This window comes from Mizuhopecten yessoensis, unplaced genomic scaffold (assembly GCF_002113885.1).
Source record: "Mizuhopecten yessoensis strain PY_sf001 unplaced genomic scaffold, ASM211388v2 scaffold716217, whole genome shotgun sequence".
Taxonomy (NCBI): domain Eukaryota; kingdom Metazoa; phylum Mollusca; class Bivalvia; order Pectinida; family Pectinidae; genus Mizuhopecten; species Mizuhopecten yessoensis.
In genome coordinates, this window is record NW_018480006.1 from 155,122 (window position 1) to 176,088 (window position 20,967).

The following is a 20,967-nucleotide window of genomic DNA, read 5'->3' on the forward strand; positions in this document are numbered from 1 at the left end:
GACAGAATTGAATGGTCTGGGATGTCGAAATGTTGATACAAACATACAAACTGCCAAACGATGACAATTCATTCTTTATCGTAATTATCATTTTGTATATTTCAATATGAATGACAAAAATATGATCTGTATCACTTCCAAAAAGTTCATAAAAGTCGTGGTTTAAGATTATAAAACCTACGCAATGGAAGAGGTAATTAAAAATGTACAATACTAACAATAACCTAAAACAGATCAAGAGAGATGCAGGCAGAATTTTTGGATATGCCCAAGTCTGTCAATAATGTATTTATTTTTGTTTTCGTTTTTAACAAAGGTATCGCAGATACAGCGAGAAGTATACATAGAATCTTCTGATATCCCCAAACCTATCAATAATGTATTATTTTTAGTTATTTTTAACAAAGGTATCCCCGATCCAGGAGGAGAATTATACAGAGACTTCAGATATATCTAAGTTTGTCAATATTTGTATTTTTGTTTTAACTAAGGTATCACAGATACAGAGAAGCATGCAGAGGCTTCAGATATCCCTAAGTCTGTCAATAATGTAAAAAAAAAAAAATAACCAAGGGATCCAGAACGAAGCATGCACAGAGACTTCAGATATCCTAAGTCTGTCAATATTGTATATATTTTTTTAGCCAAGGTGTCCCAGATATAGAGAGAAGCATGCAGAGGTTTCAGATATCCTTAAGTCTGTCAATATTTAACCAAGGTATCCCAGATATAGAGAGAAGCATGCGGAGGTTTCAGATATCCTTATGTCTGTCAATATTGTATCTACTGGTGTTTTTCTTAATCAAGGTATCACATTATTCTTATTTTAACACAACCCCAAACCCTGATGGTTTAAATTGATTGAATGCTCCTGGTAATGGTAGACTAAATAATAATCCAAAATTAGGTGATTGGCATATTTTTAATATTTTTTAAATCAATAATTGTATTCACAATCAGGATAAATCTGTTCATATCTAACAGACAGACAACTGGGTTATCAACGTTTCCTTTTTTCCACCAATGACAAAATATCACAAGAAGCTACAAATCATCCTTATCTCTAAACAAAATAAGAACAAAAAATGTTTAATGAAAAAGAGACTAATTTAGTTTAAGTTATTAAAAATTAGTACTAGGTTGATTCGATTAAGCATACACAGGCAACTTTAGTCATACTAATATACATAGTCAAGTCTACTAATATGTACGCTGATAAATATTTCGATTTTCTACCCACTACAAATGAAGGGAGATCACTCACACAGAAAAGCACTCTTGTGTTGTTATCAGTTATAACTGTCAATGCCATTTGATTCACCCAAGTTAAATACCAAGTTCAACTTTAAAATACAACAACTTTACCAGCAGCTTCCCAAGGAAACATAAACACATTCATAAGTTTTTCTTCTGTTTTTTTTCTACATAAAGACTGTCATATAGCTTTCTAGGTATGGTTCAGATATCTTCATCGCTTCAGATACTGTCTATAACAAACATCCAATCGATGAAAAACAAAGATCAGCAGCATAATAGGGCAATATTTCTTGTAAATGATCCCTACATTGAACACACAACAAACTTTTTTCAACTTGGTTTTTGTATGCCATAGATAGAATAAAATTAACAAGTTTAAATATTTTTATTTTACTTATTACTTCTCTAACAAAATAGCAAACTATAGCATTTCTAGTACGAGAAGGGAGATAACTCTTGCAAAGAGTCAATGTTGCTTTAGACGCATTCATAACTACTGAAGATACTTAAGGTTTGTTTGATATGACCTCGTTTATGTCTTCTTTATCTAGAATCAAGTTTTTACTTTAAATTCCAAACTACAGAAATAATCTAATAAAAGAAGAATATATGGTATACATTGCATATATATATATATATATAAAAGAGACATCACTTGACAATTTATAAAAGAATCACAGGAGAGTCCTCAAAGGGTTACATTACTAAATGTCACATTTCCTATAATATAACATTTGCATAAAACACCATTTTCCTCTATATATATTGTATATAATTTTAGTTTTCTCTCATGTGATGCATATGACATGAATTTCTCTTAAAGTCATATTCTATTGTGTAAATTATCGAAATGTACGGAAACAATATTGGTAACTTATATTGTATTGGCCTACAGGTCCGATTTGATGCCTTGGCAAGGTGTGAAAAAGTAGACAAAAAAAACCACGTTGTTGAACCTTAAAGAGACGCAAATTAACAACACCAAAGTGGTGAACAGAGAAAGCAGCCTGTTCAAGCAGCAGATAAAGGAAGCCATCTGGAAACGACACAGTGGGACTGGTCTGATTCGAGCTGAGAAAGTCCATAATCTCTCGTTTATCAATGACCAGGGCCCACTTGTGTAAAACATCTCAACTCTTGAGATTTCCTCAAGTCTAAGATTTCCCATAGACAATACATTGCTTGAGATTTTCCTTAACTTCAAGATGTTTTATACAAGTGGCCACAGGTACTTTACACAGCATAGCGGAATTTACTTGCAGACTCTTAAGTAATTTCGTACGTGATTAACAGCTGATGGTACGTATACTAGTAAATATATGTTACTGGTCACTGTCTGGTGGAGGGGACAGTACACAATGTCAAAGTTATAACAATATGTAAGGATATCAGCATTTGTTGTCCCATATGAACATATCTACAATATACATGTATCTATACAAACCTTAAAATATGTTTCAAAATAATAAAACAAACAGCTGTTAAAAAAGTATTTCATTGACCTAGCCATGTTTAGAAAAGGAGTTGAAAGTGTAATATTGCAAGATTGTATCCTTAAAACAGTCTACATACACCATTGTTTAATTTCACAAAAAATCAGTCTTTTGTTTGTCATATTTTCCTCTCACAACCGACACTGACAGATGACACAGAGGTGTTAACTGTATTCTGTGATAAATAAGCCGCCATTATATAGGGTTACATGGACTTACAGAGAATGAAAACACATGCTTAAATGATAATGCTTAATTAACATATAAATACGGACATGACATTATACCGATACACTACTAGTGTAAAATTAAAACCTATCCTTAATATGTATCATTAGCAGCCCTCAAAATAAAGTGACTTCCTGTTCCGTTTTACAGTCATTCATGGGGTCACATTGCCTTACTGATCAAAAGTTGAATTCAAACAATTATTCGTTCAAATGCAACCAATTATGGAACAGATAATTCATATCACTTATGATAGAAACAAACAACTTTCCCAATAAGAGGTATAATATTTTGGCTGGATTTCTTGATTTCGTGAAAGGGGTTACATAAAGGAAGTTTTGGTAAAGTAACTTTCAGTCATAAATTCGTATTTGCTATTCATATTCCTGTTAAACATGTTAAAAGGATAATGCATATCTATGTCATTAACAAATACATTTAAGGTAATTAGACAAAATAAACTTTGCAATATATTAAATATGTGAGCATTAGTTTAATTGTGCACAAAATTTGGACTTTGCAAATTACTCCATTTAGGTACCTACAGTTGCTATAGTTACTCTATATATTATGAAGTATTACTTCATTTGTTATTAATCTACGCTTTGATAACATATATTGCACACTAATATACATTTAAATAATGATAATAGGATCTCCAGGTCAATATAAACTCATTTTGGTTAATCCAAGCAGGTAACAGCATCAATTAAATATTTCATAAAAAATGTCTTACAAAGAATACATACACAATATATGTATGCAAAAGAAAATATTCATAACAATAACGTCCAGATCCACAATTTGATTATTCTGCACTCATCTGCAGTAACGCATTTATCGTGGTGTCTTTATTGCCACGGTTTGCCTCCAGAACGGATTTAATAGCCTCCTCATCCATATTAGGAAACATATCCTTGACCTGTTTGAGGTCATCCTCGGTGTAGAGGGGGCCTTGAGGCGGAAGAGTCTGGGGCTGACCAGCTGACTGGGGGCGGGGCTGTTGGAGTTGTTGGCCTGGGGCTGGGTAAACTACAACACAAACATTAATACATGTCACCGCTTCTTCATTTAACAAGAGAAAAACATTCTCACGGAGTTTTTGCAATCAAAATTTTCATCAAATGGCTTTTAATTTAATCTGAAACCTCTGGTACGTGGACACTTACCCACTGGTGCTGTGTAGTACATGTTCGGAACAACCATAGGCTGTTGATATGCAAATGATGTGGGTGCTGATGCAGGCAGATTTTCCACAGGCTGCAAATAAAGTCCAAGTGTGATAATATGGATATCATACAACAAAATATGACCTGTGTCTTGTATGTACATTGTAAAAAGGGGCTCTGAAAAGTTGACAAATAGTTTTGTCTTCACTGTAAGTTAAAACTTAAGTACCTTGTAAATATTATTGTGTACTCACAGTCAAGGCCATGATTAGGTTGTCTGCATTGTATAGTCAATGACATGGGTCATGACAAGGCTGACTGTTTTGTGTACTTCACTGTAAGGTCATGATTATCTGTATGTGAAACAAGTACTCACTGTAAAGGTCATCACTAAGTTGATCATGCCCTCTTTCTCGTCGCCTTGTTTCCCACTGAGGGGGAACCAGTTGTCCGCTGTATCTCCACCCAGCACTCCCTGGGGTATTGTTATGTATGCCCATGCTATTCTATCATCCATGGTGAATTGTCTCTGTAAATCACACAAAATGTGGTCCTTTACATGACAAGAGAGATAACTCAACCACAGCGACAAAGCATACAGAAGACGATCATTAAAGGGACATCACGTGAAGAGCCATTAAAAAACAAACTGCCAGCAATACATACAGATGTTCTACATATTACTAAGGGTGTCAGCATCACTACTTCTATGAATCTTATTAAGCAGAGTGTAGTTTGTATCAAACAAATGTACAAGGTATTGTAAATTCACAAGAGAAACAACATATTTGATATCCGCTGGTTCACAAAATTCACAGTTTTTAAAACCAATGTGTTTCTATAGAAGATGAAAACAAAATAACAACTTCTGATAAAAATCTTTTACTTACCTCATCAAATATTTCTACATATATACTGTCTACACCATGTGGAAGGTACCTAGATAAATAGAGAAACATTATGATAACAAAAGTACACAAAACATACCAAAATACTTTCCTTATTCTCACATAAAATCCTATACATGTATATTATTTTTTCTAAAGGAATGAAAAAAAAAGATTATGAAGCTTGTGTACTAAATGTTTTGGAACTCATATCTTCTTTATTTTCCTATCAATACCATATTTCTTCTACAATAATCCCAGCGGGCCACCAAATAAATTAAGACACAAACTAGGACATGGAGTTATTGTGGGACATCAAAAGTACAATCAATGATTCCGAATCTCACAGGCAATAACCAAAGGTCATAGAAACATGCTTACATTTGAGTTTTGAAAAGTTACTTCAAAAACAATTTTTAGATAATCAAAGTAACATATAAAGAAGTCTAGGGATGACCCACTTCTTAGACAACTGTAAGCTTAGTTAGCCTAGCACATTTCTTAAAACAGGTGCAAAATGCATTAAAGTTGATTTCCTTTTAAATTAAAAATAAAATTTGATACTGAAGGTCGGAAATCTTAATCAAAAATCCATTCTGCAATTTATAATATATATATGTTCACAAGGTGTATGTATAGGTGGACTTGGAAGCCTTTCAAAAGCTTACCCAAAAACTTTTAAGTGAGCTTTAATGCAAAAACAATAAGTCCAAAATATGGTCTTATTCCGGAATATTAAATTAAATTCGAACATTTAATTATCCCTATACACATATCACACCTAGACCCCAAATTAATGCCAAACAAGAAATTCTATATTGCTTATGGAGCAAAAGCATTTCACAAACTTGCCCTAAAAACGTAAAAGTGAGATTTAACTAAAATTAATTTTAAAAAAAACCTAAAACTAAGAAACATAACATTGCAACTAATTTCATCATTTGATTATTCATTAAACACATAATAACCCTAGGCCCCAAATGAATGCATATGCCATACAGGCCTTTGTGGCAAGGCTTTTCAGTTAAGGATCCCCGTCCCAGCCAGAGCAAAACACTAAAGATTTCCGCCGTCGTTTTTCAGTGTTAGAGTCACCTGCCCCTGATTACCATGTCGACAATGTTGTTATCTTCTCTTGAATAGATTTCGTTTGAATAACGTTTCGAGTACAGAGTTGTGTCCCTTGCGTTGAAAATCTCCAATCGCAAAAGTGTGGGTAAAAAAAGCTGTCGTAACGATGTAAACAACGTCGTGGCGGTGATGGCCGGCATCCAAACCCGGCGTAAAATCGGCCGTTTGAAATGTAAACTAAACGCATTAACTGACAATAATAACAACAACGATGTCCAATATCAACTGCTAGACCATGACTATGCAACGAAACAAAGTGACACTCGTTCACTCATTGAAGAGATGCTGGCTACTGAGGCCCCTACTAAGCTTACTGGCAATTTTACTGATGAGCCGACACTGACGTCCTATGATGATCCCTCCAGTACTAGTGATCACAAATACGTCAATAACTTTTTAACCTGGTCGCATGGTAGACGAGTGGTTGAACTCGCGATGTTATCTGAATACCTGGACCAGAAAGGTTGTAAGGAATGCGGTACTAGGCTACGGTTGTGCAATACCCCACCAGGAAAGACATTTTGGACTGGGAAGTATTTTATACATCACAATAGTCAGAATTATATTCTATATTTGTTATTACATGTATATACCCAATAGGCCTATATTTCAAGTTCATTTTTTATATTACATACGACAGTGTTATTTTTATAATGGGATATTTTTATACCACAATATTGTATGTTGTTATTTGTACATAATGTAAAAGTTTATTATTGTTGTATAGTGTGATATTTGTTAAACCACAATATGTGTTGTTATCTGTTTATTATGACAAAGTTTATTATTGCTATATATAGTGTGACATTTTTTATATCACAATATGGTATGTTGTTATCTGTACATAATGTGAAAGTTTATTATTGTTTTGTTTAGAATGTAAAAGTTTATTATTGTTGTATATAGCATGATTTTTTTATATCACAACATGGTATGTTATTTGCCTATTATGTAGAAATTTATTTTTGTTGTGTTAAGTATGTGAAACTTTGTTATTGTTGTTCATTGTGACATTTTTGCTATGACACAGTAAAGTACATTGTTTGTTATAATGTTATTCATACACAATGTGCAATTTTGTTTTATATTGGTTATTTGAAGTAATTTTAATGGTTGGTAATGCCTACTGTATTATATTTGTATATAAAAAGTGCTATATTGTATGTTTGTAAATTGTATATATGACTTTTTGTGATTTATAATTATTATTGGTACAAATGTAAGAGTTGTCTCTCTTTTTTGTTTATTTTTTTGTATCTTTATAATTTTTTGTATAATAAATAAGTCCGCAAGATATTTATTTTTTGTCACCTATATTTTCGTTTCGTTGTCCTAAACGTGTTGCATTGGCACTCAAAATTTTATTGATTCATGTAATGGGAATTTTTGTTTGTTTTAGTATTATTGTTAGAAAATTACTCATTTTGTGTGTGCTTGTTCATCAATATTGACATTGTTATTATTTTTTATGTGTTTTATTTCTAATAAACCATTGTTGCATCAAATAAAATGTATTTTGTTTCATTTTGTTCCATTGAAAAACAAAATAGATTTTTTTTCCGAAAATTCATAATATCCCAAAAAATCTCAAGAAACTACCGCAAGGTATGGGTTATTGTTCAGAAATGATTTGGTTATGCAATAGCGATGCGCGTAGAAAAAAACACCCAATGCCTCATAACATTTTTAGGCGGAGGGATGGGGATCCTCAACTCTTGAGAGTGTTTTTGACTTGTAAGTATAAGTTTGTACCTTTGGGTTTGAAAAGCCATGCCTCTTTGATGTGTTTTGACCCTTCATATATCAGGGAAAAAGTTATTTGACATCTGAAACTGCTAATTGTCAACTAGAAGACTTTGTGAAATGCTTCTTATGGAGCTGGCAGCAATAAATGCAATTAACACTTGTTTTTCATTTCATAAGAAATTTATGAAACTCGTCACAGAGGCTTGCTAAATTGAAAAAAATTAAGACTCGTTTCTAAAATCTCATACGAAATTGAAACTCATGTAAGATCCTATATATTGCCAAAACAAAGTCTACATTACTTCAGAAAATAATTAAAATAGATATAATTTCAACAATATTTCTTTTATGAATCATGGAGACTCCTTTGAATCAAATCCTTCATTCTGTCTAAGTTAAGGTTAGGATTTATAGTGTATTTGTAGTAGGATACTGCAAGTAAACTGCAGTGTGTCAAAAGGAACAAAGAGTTAACTGTATATTGTATTATTATAGAACAGAATAAAGTAAATCTGATTGTTAACAGATTTGTTGTTGAGTTACAATACCTACACAGTGACCTCTTTGTTCCAGTGTGGGGTCTTGGCTCCATTATATGCTGTTGGTGTCTCGAAAACTGAGTGCCCAAGTCTTATCCTCACATATGGATCCATCTTTGTGAGACCATAGTTTTTGGTTAGTTTTGCCTGAAGACAAACACAACAGATTGATAATAAGACTATGAGATATGTGTTGCGTTCAATTCAATTCGAGAATGTTAACAGTAACACTAGGGCTGTCACAATGTATCGGGAAAAAGGGTATAACGCAATACACAGGCATATTGTATCGTACCACAATACAGAGACGAAATATTGCTGTATTGCAATATTTTTCAAAGCACATTTTTATGTATCTGCTTGGTATCTTAACAAATTACTACAAATTCTAACAGTTATGCCAATAAGCATAAAACAGGCTTTTAATAGTTCAAATTTTGTAATCGATGGTTGGTTTGACAGAAATTTCAAATCTATGTAATCCATAATATGTAAGATTAAGTTTGATATCATTCTGACAACAATGAGCACATCCTTCCTATGACAATAAATGGGATATGTATAGCAATATTTCCATTATGTATTGCAATATATTGTGATACACTCTTGGCATATTGTGACACCCCTAGTTAACACATTGTATAAAGAATAGCATTTCCTGTATTAAGTGCCCTTTCCTTAACTTTTAACTGGAAAAATCCTTAAACACCTTATTCTGGTATGTTTAAGAAGGATTTGTTCCTACACTGACAGTACCTGTATGATGCTGATGTTGAGTTTTCCTAAGACATTAGTTGGAATAGCTGAGAAGCCCCTTGCTTGTTGGGCCTGCAGCACCTGAGCCACCCGGCCGTCAGCTATCATCTGTTGTTGCACTGTACTTGAAGGCATGCATAGAAAATCCTCAGGTAGCTCTCCTACCATCACCTTTAATACAACCAACATAAAAAAATACATATAATGATTCATCATTAACATTAAAATAATTAACTAGTCCATTTCATTGAAGACATAAAATGTGAATAATTTCAACCTTAAACATGTATTTGTAACCGTTTACCTAACTATTTAACTGTTATCAGATCTTAAAGAGAAGTATTACTCCAACAGGATTTCCATCACCTGAAACAGTGCGCCCCCCCCCCTCCGAGCTAAAGGGAAATTCCCTACAGCTGACACTTGTAAGGCAACCTCATCAATGCATATCTTTACTCTATCCCCCCCTTCAAAACACCAACCCAGGTTCTTTGACTCCCCGTCATGGGTTCTCCTACCTTGAATGGGGAGGTTAACAGCACCATGCAGTTTGTAGTAGGACGAGGAATACCCGGTAGTGATAACAATCGTGCTGTCGCTGGGGCTTGAACCGTACAACCCTTGGCTATCCAGCCAGATGCTCTATGGCTAAGTTAAAGGCAAATTCCCTACAGCTGACGTTTGTCAGGAAACCTAATCAATGCACATCTTTTACAGATTTTTTTTTACAGGTAATACATGTAGTACTAATATTGATACCCGGCCGGGTATTAAATCGATCTCATGCCTTGTAATGGAGCAAGCCCGGTGAGAATCACACCGGTCGATTTTATAATCAATTGACAGCACATTGGTCCGTATCCATAAATAGGGTTATAGTATGAACTATTTCTGTTGATATCCTGTATAACTTGAAGTTAAACTCTGCCTAAAATGTCGTTATTTAATATGTTAATGTAGCAAGCGCAATCGAAATCTGAATTGACTACCATGATGGAAAGTTTGTCTCTCTTCCGATATAGGTCCTCATCTTCTTCATCTCAATCTTTCAACATTCCTCCATCAATATTGACGATTACAGAATTGTCAGATGTCTATATATAAGTGTCATGACCCAATATGGAAATTGTAGTAAACATGGCGGCATCAGTTGTATTTCTATAATGGCGGTCGTTTCTATCCCCCCTCCCTCCCCACCAAGACAAACTTGGCTAATTTCGTTTTTTTCATTGCTAAGCATTTGTTTTTTTCAACAATCAGGCAATATTTTGATAACATAATACTCATATGAGGTGTGAATTATATGTAATCTTACAGATTAGCACTTTTAAATTGCTCCATTAGTTGGCATAGGACCGCTTCGTAGCTGTGACGACGCAATATATAAAAACAAATCTCTCATCGTCAGAAAGCTACCTTATCGCAGCTAGTAGGTACCCGATTGACAGTGCTAGAGATTTACACGGCGAGATACTTTTGACAGGCTCTGTGTACGAAATCATAGTGAATGCTAGATGTCATGCCCCCTGGAAGCAGTCTCACAAAGTGAGCTTCATAGGTAAATTAATTCTAAAACAATAAAGGAACAAGCAAACAAATCTCTAGTGCGTCTAACTTTGGAATATACCAGTACCGTGTGGGACCCATACCAAAAAGGTGACACAAATAAATTGGACATGGTTCAGCGGAGGGCTGTGCGGCTTGTCACTAACAGATCTTTACCATATCACATCCAGTGTTAGTGACATGTTCGACGACCTAAACTAGCCCCTTTTCCCCAGAACTATCCCAGACTGGAACAACCTTCCACCAGACCATAGGTGTTTGAAATTCTGACTGCAAATTGAGATAAAAATCATATAGTAATACCCTTATTTTTGTATATGATTTTTATCTCAATTTAGAGTCAGAATTTCAAACACCTATATGGTCTGGTGGAAGGTTGTTCCAGTCTGGGATATCTGACCAGACCGTCTCATCTGAAACTTTGGAAACCTTTAAAAGTCGTCTCTCCTCTCTACAAAATCAGCTCTATTTTCAGTCTCTTTTCCTGTACATAAATACAACCCAAACATCGACATGGTCTTCAATATGATGAAGTAGGTCTATTATCAGGTAGAAGGATACTCTACCAATTGAGCCGACGATGGACCCAGTCCAGTTCCGCTAAACAATTAAAAAAAAAACAGAAATAAATCAACAAAGACCTCATCGTTCATCGCAACGGAAGAAACAACAGCAAACCTGATTTCTGCGACTGGGCTGTGTCTGCTGGTCTGTTGTTGCCATCCTCGTAATCGTGCAGCTACTAGCTATAGCCTAGTATAAACTGTTGTCTTGTTGTGGGTTAACGAAAATGACGCACAGTCATAAGGCGCTTCCTGCAAGGGAGATAACTTATGTTTGCAATTTCCGTTTCAGGTAACAGAGGATCTGTACAAATCAAAAACTTTATAATTAAATTTCTATATCATTAATAAACTTATAAATAGGATGTGACGTTTAAAATGGTTCCCTCGGCTTGTAATATTCCGTCTTTTCTGTGTTGTTTTTTCTTCCGCCTCTATTACCGACTCTTCAACTGTTTCGTATTTTGTATTAACCGGTTTGAGGAGACGGAGAAAAGGGGGAAGTCCCGTAGAAGGCCCAGATTCAAAATAGAAAGGGGTCGTAGTGAGGTTTACTACCAAGGAAACGGTATTGTGTTTAACTTGTATGTTTGTAAATAAGTAACATATCTATATATATGATTGAATATGAAACGCGAAATCACAAGAAAATGGGTCGTTCTCTGTCTTGACATTACCAGGTCCAGTACACTCTGCCGATTGAGCTATAGGCCTAGGCCCTATAGCTATAAAGAGCTATATACACCTATAAATTAAAGCTGTATTGAGCTATATTTTTTTTAGATTTCAAATTTCATTAAACTAGAGCATAGACGCATAAAACAATAAGGTTTATGGTAATGTTGACTACAAAGAGCATACAGTTAGATGTTTATTTTCATTTTTCATAAATGTAAAATTTCCGAATTTTTTACTTGCCTATTTTTTTAAAAAGAATACTTATATTTAATGTCTTTTGTTATCAACCTAATGATACAATCTTCTTTTAAAAGCGACTTTGTTTCGTTTTCTTTAAAAAAGAAAATCACTTGAAAATAGCTCAAAAGACCTATTTCAGATAAGTCAATAGAGCTATAATAGGTCTTTACAGCTATATAGCTTAATCGGCAGAGTGTACTGGACCTGATTACAGACCATAAGAAATAATTAGGTATATGTTACACCATCAAAAAAGGGACTGTGATAATAGTGAAACCAGATGGGAATAGATTCCTTGCCGTTTCACCCAAAGATTCTCGTTAAGAATGCCTTCAAACAGTCTTTTATAGCTTTATCGGACCAAAATTAAGCAAGGTATTTGGAATTATTTTACATGTTTAAGGGTTATAACTTATATATTATCATTTGGTTGATATTTGTACAACAAAAAAAGAAACCCCTTAAATTTGTATTTTTTCTGAACACCTTTCATGTCCACATAAAGTTAACAAATTCTCAGGTCCCTATGGTAGCAGGATTAAATGTTGGGTGTTGCAGAAAATTTCAAACTCAAGAAAAAGACAGATTTTAGCCCTTATGCAATTTATTTTCCTGAAGATGTAGGCCTAATCCTTAACTATTTCAAGCTCTGTCGAGCGTAAAAAGCAAGAATGTATCAGACATTATTTCCATTGACAAACAGATCGAGTGAGGTAGAATAGATTTCTGAGTTTGCGGTATTATTCAAGGTTATATTTTTGTCATAGAGTGTTTATATTTCATGATGGCTGAACGGAGCGAGTGTTAATAATACATTCTTTAAAAGAAATAATTAAAATGTAGATTTTTGGTTAAAATGTTGATGTTTGTGTCAGGCCCTTAAAATGGTGACTTGCCAAAATTAATGGGAGGAGGGGCTTTCTGTAGATAATGCGCGTGAATCTACAGGTACATGTAGTTTAGGCCAGCATTTTGGCAATTAAATAATAATTTATATTGTCATAATTATGGATTATGATTTAACTGTTTGTTTTTTATTGTGAAATAGTATGCATACATATGTACAATGGCAACACCTAATGAAAAGGATGTACACGCCAGGCTTTGATGCCAACATTGGTTATTATTCACCTGATAAAGTGATGCTAAGGAGAGTGCTTCATTGTCTTTGAAATTTTTGAAAATTTATATTTTAAATTAGTATAATAAATCAATCCTGATGACCATACATGTGTACTTGAAACCACAGGTGAAAATACAAGTATATCGATCTATCATGAAATACACTCTACCTTTGAAATAACACTTTACCTATAAACCTAATTCCAACAGATCGTCTAGTCCTTTCCCAACTGACAGGGTGATCACCACACTGTGACATTAGAACAATAAGATTGGATAGAGTCAGCACGGGGAGCCTCGATCATGACTATGCACTGACCTGACTGACCCTATTAATATATAGACAATGGAGGATTAATCCCCTATTGTTCAGAGTATATATATGTAGTGGTCCACTTGTTTGGGCAACACCCCTAGGCATATATAGATATTCAAACTGCTGGCAAGGGGAAGCCATAGAAAATCATAGTTCAAGGATATCCCATATGAAATAGAGGAAATTCTTCAACAACCTTGGTCCAGATTTGTTTGGACACAGAAAAAAGGGTGTTGCCCGGGCAACTAGGGCAACAACCCTGGGTAGTGAGTAGCTATATGAATTTGGCAAAGTTACATCAAAGGTCAATATAGCCTAGGTTATAGTTAAATTGTTCATATATATTGATCAATATTGTCTATTAATTACAAATTTTCATTTGCAGGAATAATCATTTGAGGAGATATATATGTAAATCATGCATACTAAACAAAATTTCATTATAAATGTTTTGCATGTACAGTATACCAAGTAAGTTTAATTATGCATAAACATGAAGCATAGCATTTCAAAAGGATCCCAAAGGATCCCATAACATGTTATACTGCAGATTTTTGCTGCTGTGATGACTATCCTACATATGGACATCTGTTGATTATCCGCTAAGAATCCACACATGATCTAAAGATTGTGTCAGTATTTCTTCATATTATAACACTTTTGCAGATCTTCTGATTGGGACTATAAACATCTGAAACCTCCTAAATTTAAAAAATATTCAGGAGACCATTCCAAAAATCTTTTCTATCACTCCCCAAACTTTCACCTGTAGCCTTAGAGCCTTTTGCCATGGTACACATGGTTCAAACTTATCAGTAGACCCATAGACAATTAATCGCCATGAAAAAATCATGTAGGTCTACTGGAGAAATTTACTTCAAAGATTCTAGTTGTATGGTTAAATTAATTCAATGATAAAAACAGTACATGTAGTGAGTTCAAAAGTGCTCTGTAAAATAACTGAATATATGAGCAAAAGTTTCTTCGTCAAGGTCTGGTCTATCAAAATTTCAGTAGGTCGAGAATAATATAAGAAATCTATATTTCATTTTCTCATAGACCTATATTTGTATGGTCTATTGTGTGTAAAATCTAAATTCTAGACTGATCAGTACACATCATAAATTGATCTATGCATTTAATTTTATCACATCGGATTCAATTATTTTAAAATCAAAACGCTGGCCTTGATATTATTTGCCCTTCATTGTTTTTGGGAAGCAAATTATATGATGAACGTAAATGTGGGGAAAGGATTGAGTAGTGTTTTGCAGAAATATGATTACATATATTTATAATACCACTGTACATATACCAGTTCATTGGACATCTTGGATTGAACTAATTGCTCACATTGTGTTAATGTAAGGTCATTGTACTCAGCTTTGGGACATTGGAGATGTCACTCGTATAACCAAAGTGTAGTTCATCTTGTTTTGTGGTCTCCCGGAACACTAGACATAATGATATTAAACGGAATAGAAATGTTTTGCATATTATTTTCATCATAACATAATACTAATTAAATCTTGTTTGAATATTTCAGGTATATCATGACCAGTGAAGGAGGCGACACTGACCATGACTATACCATGGTTGTCCCTAACAGCTCAAGCTCAAGACCACAATGCTCACTCTGAACCCAGCACAGACACTGACCTCTTCAACCGATTCTCTGTTGTCTTTCTCTATGCCAACAACACAGAGATCATAGATGTTAATGAATCTTTGCATAATGTACATAGAGACCAATCAGATTCTTTGAGAGTTAGATCATCGGCCAATCAGAGTGCTAAAACAATCATAGCACAACCAGCTGTAGAAGCTGGAAACATTACAGAAGACAACTTCAATCCTCATGATCTTGTTCAGCATAATTTGGAACTAAGTGAAGAATTAAATTGTTTTGGAGGACCTCCAAGAAGGGATGTCCTATTTGAATTATTTGTTGCATTCGTATTGTGCTTGTGTCATTTTTGTTCTTTGAACAAATAATGTAAACAGCTGTAACAAACAATGCTCTTGTGTAAATGCTGTGTTAAAGAATTGTAAGTTTATCATACTCCTTGTGGAAATGTGCAATATTGTCATCTGTCATAAAACAGCTTCAAATCTTGGCTGCAGTTTTCTTACAAGCCAATATAATACAAAATTTATGGAATGCATTTTAAAGTGATACCACAATTAGTTCTATCTTATTTGATTCCTCAGAAAATTTGAAGTTAGAAGAAGTGATTTCATGGTTTCAATACTTATTTTCACAAAGACACTAATTACCCTCCAATGTGCACTGGTGTGAAGATGTTGAATGACACACCACTGTCAGATTCATTGGGAGGATATTTTGAACGCAAGTTAGATTATCCACAATCTGATAATACATGTTTTATGAACTTTGAATTTTTGCGATTAGATAGCTTTCAGAATTGGCCAAGGGACAACCAAGTATTTGCTATTAGATTTGCTGCAGCAGGTCTTTACCATGTAGGGAGTGGACAGACTGTCAAATGCTTTCAGTGTGACTTTGTCAAGGAGCATTGGCAAAAAGGAGAGATACCTTTTGATGAACATAAAAAATTTAATCCTAGATGTCCGTTTCTCGATGGTAGCTGTACTACTAATATTCCAATACCCATTTTTAATAGAGCCTTGCCTGACAGATTTGATAAAATAAGACATTTGTTGGACTCATCACAACCAGTAGCGAGAACTGGTTCTTCAACCAGTTTACCTGAGGGGTCTCGCTCACCATTATCCCCTAACGGAGGAGACTTCAACCGTTCCAGGTCACTAGAGCCTCCAAATGATTCTACAAGGGTCCGTAAAAGCCCTTCCATCAGTCATTCACCCGAAAGGTTTCCTCAGAGAATACCAAGTTCACCAGAGATTCGAGCTAATATGACTGATAGTGAACAAGGGGCTGCCAGTCAGATCCCAAGCTCTAGTACGTCTTTTGCAAATCGTAGAAAGTTAGATCAGAGAAGCCAGTCTGTTGAAAGTTCATTTGCAGGACCAAAAACAGAAGCAGCTTCTGCAACATTAGGACATCCAGAAAGACCAAGAGACACTACAGATTTGAGGAGGATGTCTAATCCTGGAACAAGGGGATCCCCTGGATCAGGAAGGAATTCTCATCCAGAATCATCTGGTTCAGCGAGGGTTTCTAATTCTAGATCATCTGGTTTGGAGCGAGTGTCTAATCCAGGAATAGCAGGCCCATCTCAACCTGATACTTCAGTGTCTCAAAGGGCAGTGCTGGAGAGGGACCCAGGTGTCCTGCGTTTTGAAAGAAACAGACTAGAGACATATCGAACATGGCCTTCGAGTTCTCCTGTGACCACTCGGGACCTTGCAAGGTCTGGCTTTTACTATGTCGGCTCAGAAGATCGTGTTCAGTGCATATATTGTCGTGGTATTCTAAAAGGTTGGGATCCAGGTGATGTTGTTCATATTGAACATAGAAACAAATTTCCACGATGTCCATTCATTTTAGGTATGGATGTTGGGAATATTCCGTACTCCCCTAATCAGACATCTCGGGGAGTTAATAACACTATCAATCAGAATTCAAGGTTCTCCCAGCAGGCCCCATCACAAATGGAGGCTCTAGGTATCAACACAGACAGACCGAAGCATCCAACCTACGCTATAGAAGCCTCACGCCTGTCTTCCTTCAGGAATTGGCCCACTTACAAACACCAGACGCCAGAGTTTCTCTCGAAGGCTGGGTTCTTCTATGCCAGTAAGTCCCATTTGTGATGACTGATTATCTTACTTTGCTCAATATTTTTGGATACAAACAATAATTACTTTACTGCAATGGCCTGTCATACGCATCAGTATTAAGTGTGAAGACAGGGAAATAACGGTAAATACTATATATATTTACAATGAATTAATAGAGATTGTTAACGAATAGTCAAACCTGCTTGAGAAACCATCTATGTGTATATAGAGTGACCAACTGTGGAAAGAGACCACGTGTAAAACTCTCTTTTGTATCTATTTTCATGTTGACTGAAACCTGTATTAAGAGGCTGTTGCTTTCTATGACCACTTTAATTTATGGATTTTTGAAGGTGGGTCTCTGGATACAGGCGTGAGTGTATGTAAAATTATTATGAGGCTTCAAATTCAATTCATATTTACTACATGTGTATATGGAATTCTGGACCATGTGAAATGTTTATACTGAAAATGTGTACTACATTAATTTTACAGATTTTGGAGACAATGTGAAGTGCTTTTACTGTGATGGTGGCCTAAAAAATTGGGAACCAGGAGACAACCCATGGGAAGAACATGCCCGATGGTTCCCAAAATGTCCATTTGTCCGTAGTGTTAAGGGCGAGGCATACATCCAGTCAGTACAGGACAGGTTTAATAGTGGCACACAACAGGTAATTAATGGTCCAAAGCAAGCACACAACAGGTAATTAATGGTCCAAAGCAAGCACACAACAGGTAATCAATGGTCAAAAACAAGCACATAGCAAGTCATTAATGGTCCAAAGCAAGCACACAACAGGTAATTAATGGTCAAAATCAAGCACACAACAGGTAATCAATGGTCAAAAACAAGCACATAGCAGGTCATTAATGGTCCAAAACTGGCATTAAACAGTAATCAATGGTCCAACACTGGCAAACAATGGGTAATTAATGGTCCAACACTGGTACAGAACAGGTAATTAATGGCCCAACACTGGTACAGAACAGGTAATTAATGGCCACACACTGATAAAACAGGTAATCAATGGTCCAACACTGGCAAGCATTAGGTATATATAAATAATGGCCACACACTCGTAAAACAGGTAATCAATGGTCCAACACTGGTAAAGACAAATAAATAATGGTCCAACACTGGAACAAAACAGGTATTCAGTGGTCCAACACTGGCAAACAACAGTAATTAATAGTCCAACACTGGCACAATAAAACATGTCATTTATGACCTAACATTGGCAAACAACACAAACATGTAATTAATGGCCACAAACTCCTGAAACAGGTAATAAATGATCCAACACAAGCACACAACACAAGTAATTAATCGTCCAACACTGGTACACAATATGTAATTTTATGGTCCAATATTAGGTAATTAGGGGTCTGACACTGGCACAGACCAGATAATTCATGGTCCAACATTAGGTAATTAGGGGTCTGACACTCGCACAGACCAGATAATTCATGGTCCAACATGGCACACAACAGGTAATTAGGGGTCTGACACTGGTACAGACCAGATAATTCATGGTCCAACATGGCACACAACAGGTAAATAAGGGTCTTACACTGGCACAGACCAGATAATTCATGGTCCAACATGGCACACAACAGGTAATTAAGGGTCTGACACTGGTATAGACCAGATAATTCATGGTCTTACATGGCACACAGCAGGTAAAAGCGACAATGGCACATACATGTAACACATAATTAGGGGTCTAACATTGTTATGTGATATGTAAGTATAAAGAGTTACTGACACTGACACACAACAGGTAGTAAAGAGTTAAATTATGGCACACAACAGGTAATTATGAAGGGTCCAGTGCTAGCCATCCTCGAAATTCCATGCGGATTTATATTCTCTGCACCCATGAATATGTCCTGGCAAAATGCAAGGTATACGTAAGAGGTTAGCTATTTGATTGGTTAAATATAAAAAAAAAACATTGACAGAATTGCCAGTTGCTATGCTTATATCTACCTTTTGATGGTTACAGAGGAGTGACAACCAACTCATTTCAAACATTATCCTGCGTTGCAAATCTACAGAGGCTCTCTAATGAGAGTTATAATTAGATCATGTAAACCATAATGTTCATGTTTTTCATGAAAGACATTTCACTCATGATTACTGTTAAAAGTCACAATACCAAGGAAAATGTATCAGAAGTTTTCTATGATTTGTGTATATTACAAAACATTTGCAGTCGGTCATTCATTCACCTCTGTAGCTTTAACCAGTTATTAGATCAAATTTTCAAAATTCAGTTTTTGAGAAATTTTAATTAATGATTCGTTAAAGTTTTTAATTGTCTGGTTTAATAACAACACTTTGGACAACTGGGTTCAGATGGTAGAAATATTATTATGATGTGATCATGCCTGATGACCATGAATGTAAAGTATATTAAACTTTGCCTCTTCTATTATTCTTTACAGAGCATTGTTAACAGAGGAAGAAAAAGACGTGCAGGTAAATTGATTTCATTTGGAAAATTTCACTGTCAAACCCTATGTAAATGTTTTACTGAATTCAATACAAAAGACATCTGGTGATATTGTAATTTATTCTTGTTTTCAGGTCAGCGCTTCCCTATCGAGGAAAGAGAGATTAAGGCACGGATGGAGCTACCAATGGTCCGAGCTGTGCTGGACACTGGAATGAACCGTAATGTGGTTATGCAAGCCATCAGAAACAGGATGGAGGATATTGGTATGTACTAGATTCAGTTTGCTAGTAACACTGTTTATATCTAATGGACAGAATAGCGAAATCCAGACGACACTTTATTTGGCAATTTTGTTTTGGTCATGAATGCTGTTCTCACTTTGTCTTCAGTTTAGGTTATTTAAGATGTCTTTGTCATTAGTAAAGTGAACACTTCATCTTGAGTTTAGCTGGCACTCTGTCACAAGTATATTATGTATCGATCTTACTGGCTGGGAGTCCTGCTCTTTGTCCTGAGATCAGCTGACACTTTGTCACATGTCCTGTTCTTACTATATCACCTGTTCTAACTTTATGGTGAGCGAGTTAAACTGACCTATTTTCATTTATCCAGCTCTCCTTCTGTCATTAATCCGACTGACACTTTTTTATTGTATATTGTTAGATATTATTATGAATTCATCTGATGATATAGGTGATGACTTCCCTAACGCTGAGGCACTGATGAATGCTGCCTTGGAAATCAATGACGATCCTGACCAGTTCACTGCTGTCACATCGAGGCGTTCAGGCTCAAGCTCACCCTGTAATGAATCAGTGGAGACACCAACTGAGGCAGCTTGTACGTTAATAATTGTAAACTCACCTCCTAGTGATAATTTCATGATTACAAATTTTGACAGTTAGTTCATGCACTGTGGTAGTAAGTTCATGTAATACAGTTGTTAGGAAATGTTATACGCTAGTCAGTTCTTACTATGCACTAGTTAGTTCATGTCAAACAGTAGTTAGTTCCTGTAATACACTAGTCAGCTCTTACTATGCACTAGTAAGTTCATGTTAAACAGTAGTTAGTTCCTGTATTACACT

The 20,967-nt window shown here is 35.3% G+C and overlaps 2 protein-coding genes across 3 annotated transcripts in view; one reads left to right on the top strand and one right to left on the bottom strand.

Moving 5' to 3' along the window:
* Positions 1-908: 908 nt before the first annotated feature.
* Positions 909-11,587, bottom strand: LOC110442137 (toll-interacting protein-like). The gene is made up of 7 exons (XM_021485602.1): positions 11,451-11,587; positions 9,207-9,377; positions 8,464-8,597; positions 5,038-5,086; positions 4,524-4,676; positions 4,148-4,238; positions 909-4,010 (listed from the first exon to the last, which is right to left on the bottom strand). Exons 1-7 carry the CDS (start codon positions 11,493-11,495, stop codon positions 3,787-3,789), a joined length of 867 nt encoding a protein of 288 aa, XP_021341277.1. The 5' UTR covers positions 11,496-11,587; the 3' UTR covers positions 909-3,786.
* Positions 11,588-11,816: 229 nt separating this feature from the next.
* The window catches only part of LOC110442138 (baculoviral IAP repeat-containing protein 3-like), a 19,288-nt gene continuing 10,137 nt past the window's right edge, over positions 11,817-20,967 (top strand). Inside the window, exons 1-6 of one of the 2 annotated variants that reach the window (XM_021485604.1) lie at positions 11,817-11,919; positions 15,238-17,433; positions 17,913-18,091; positions 19,869-19,902; positions 20,011-20,142; positions 20,573-20,719. In XM_021485604.1, the coding sequence (XP_021341279.1) occupies positions 15,975-17,433; positions 17,913-18,091; positions 19,869-19,902; positions 20,011-20,142; positions 20,573-20,719 (1,951 nt within the window). In that variant the 5' untranslated portion in view covers positions 11,817-11,919; positions 15,238-15,974. The remainder of the gene's footprint in view (positions 11,920-15,237; positions 17,434-17,912; positions 18,092-19,868; positions 19,903-20,010; positions 20,143-20,572; positions 20,720-20,967) is intronic. The other variant, XM_021485603.1, reaches the window with a different exon arrangement.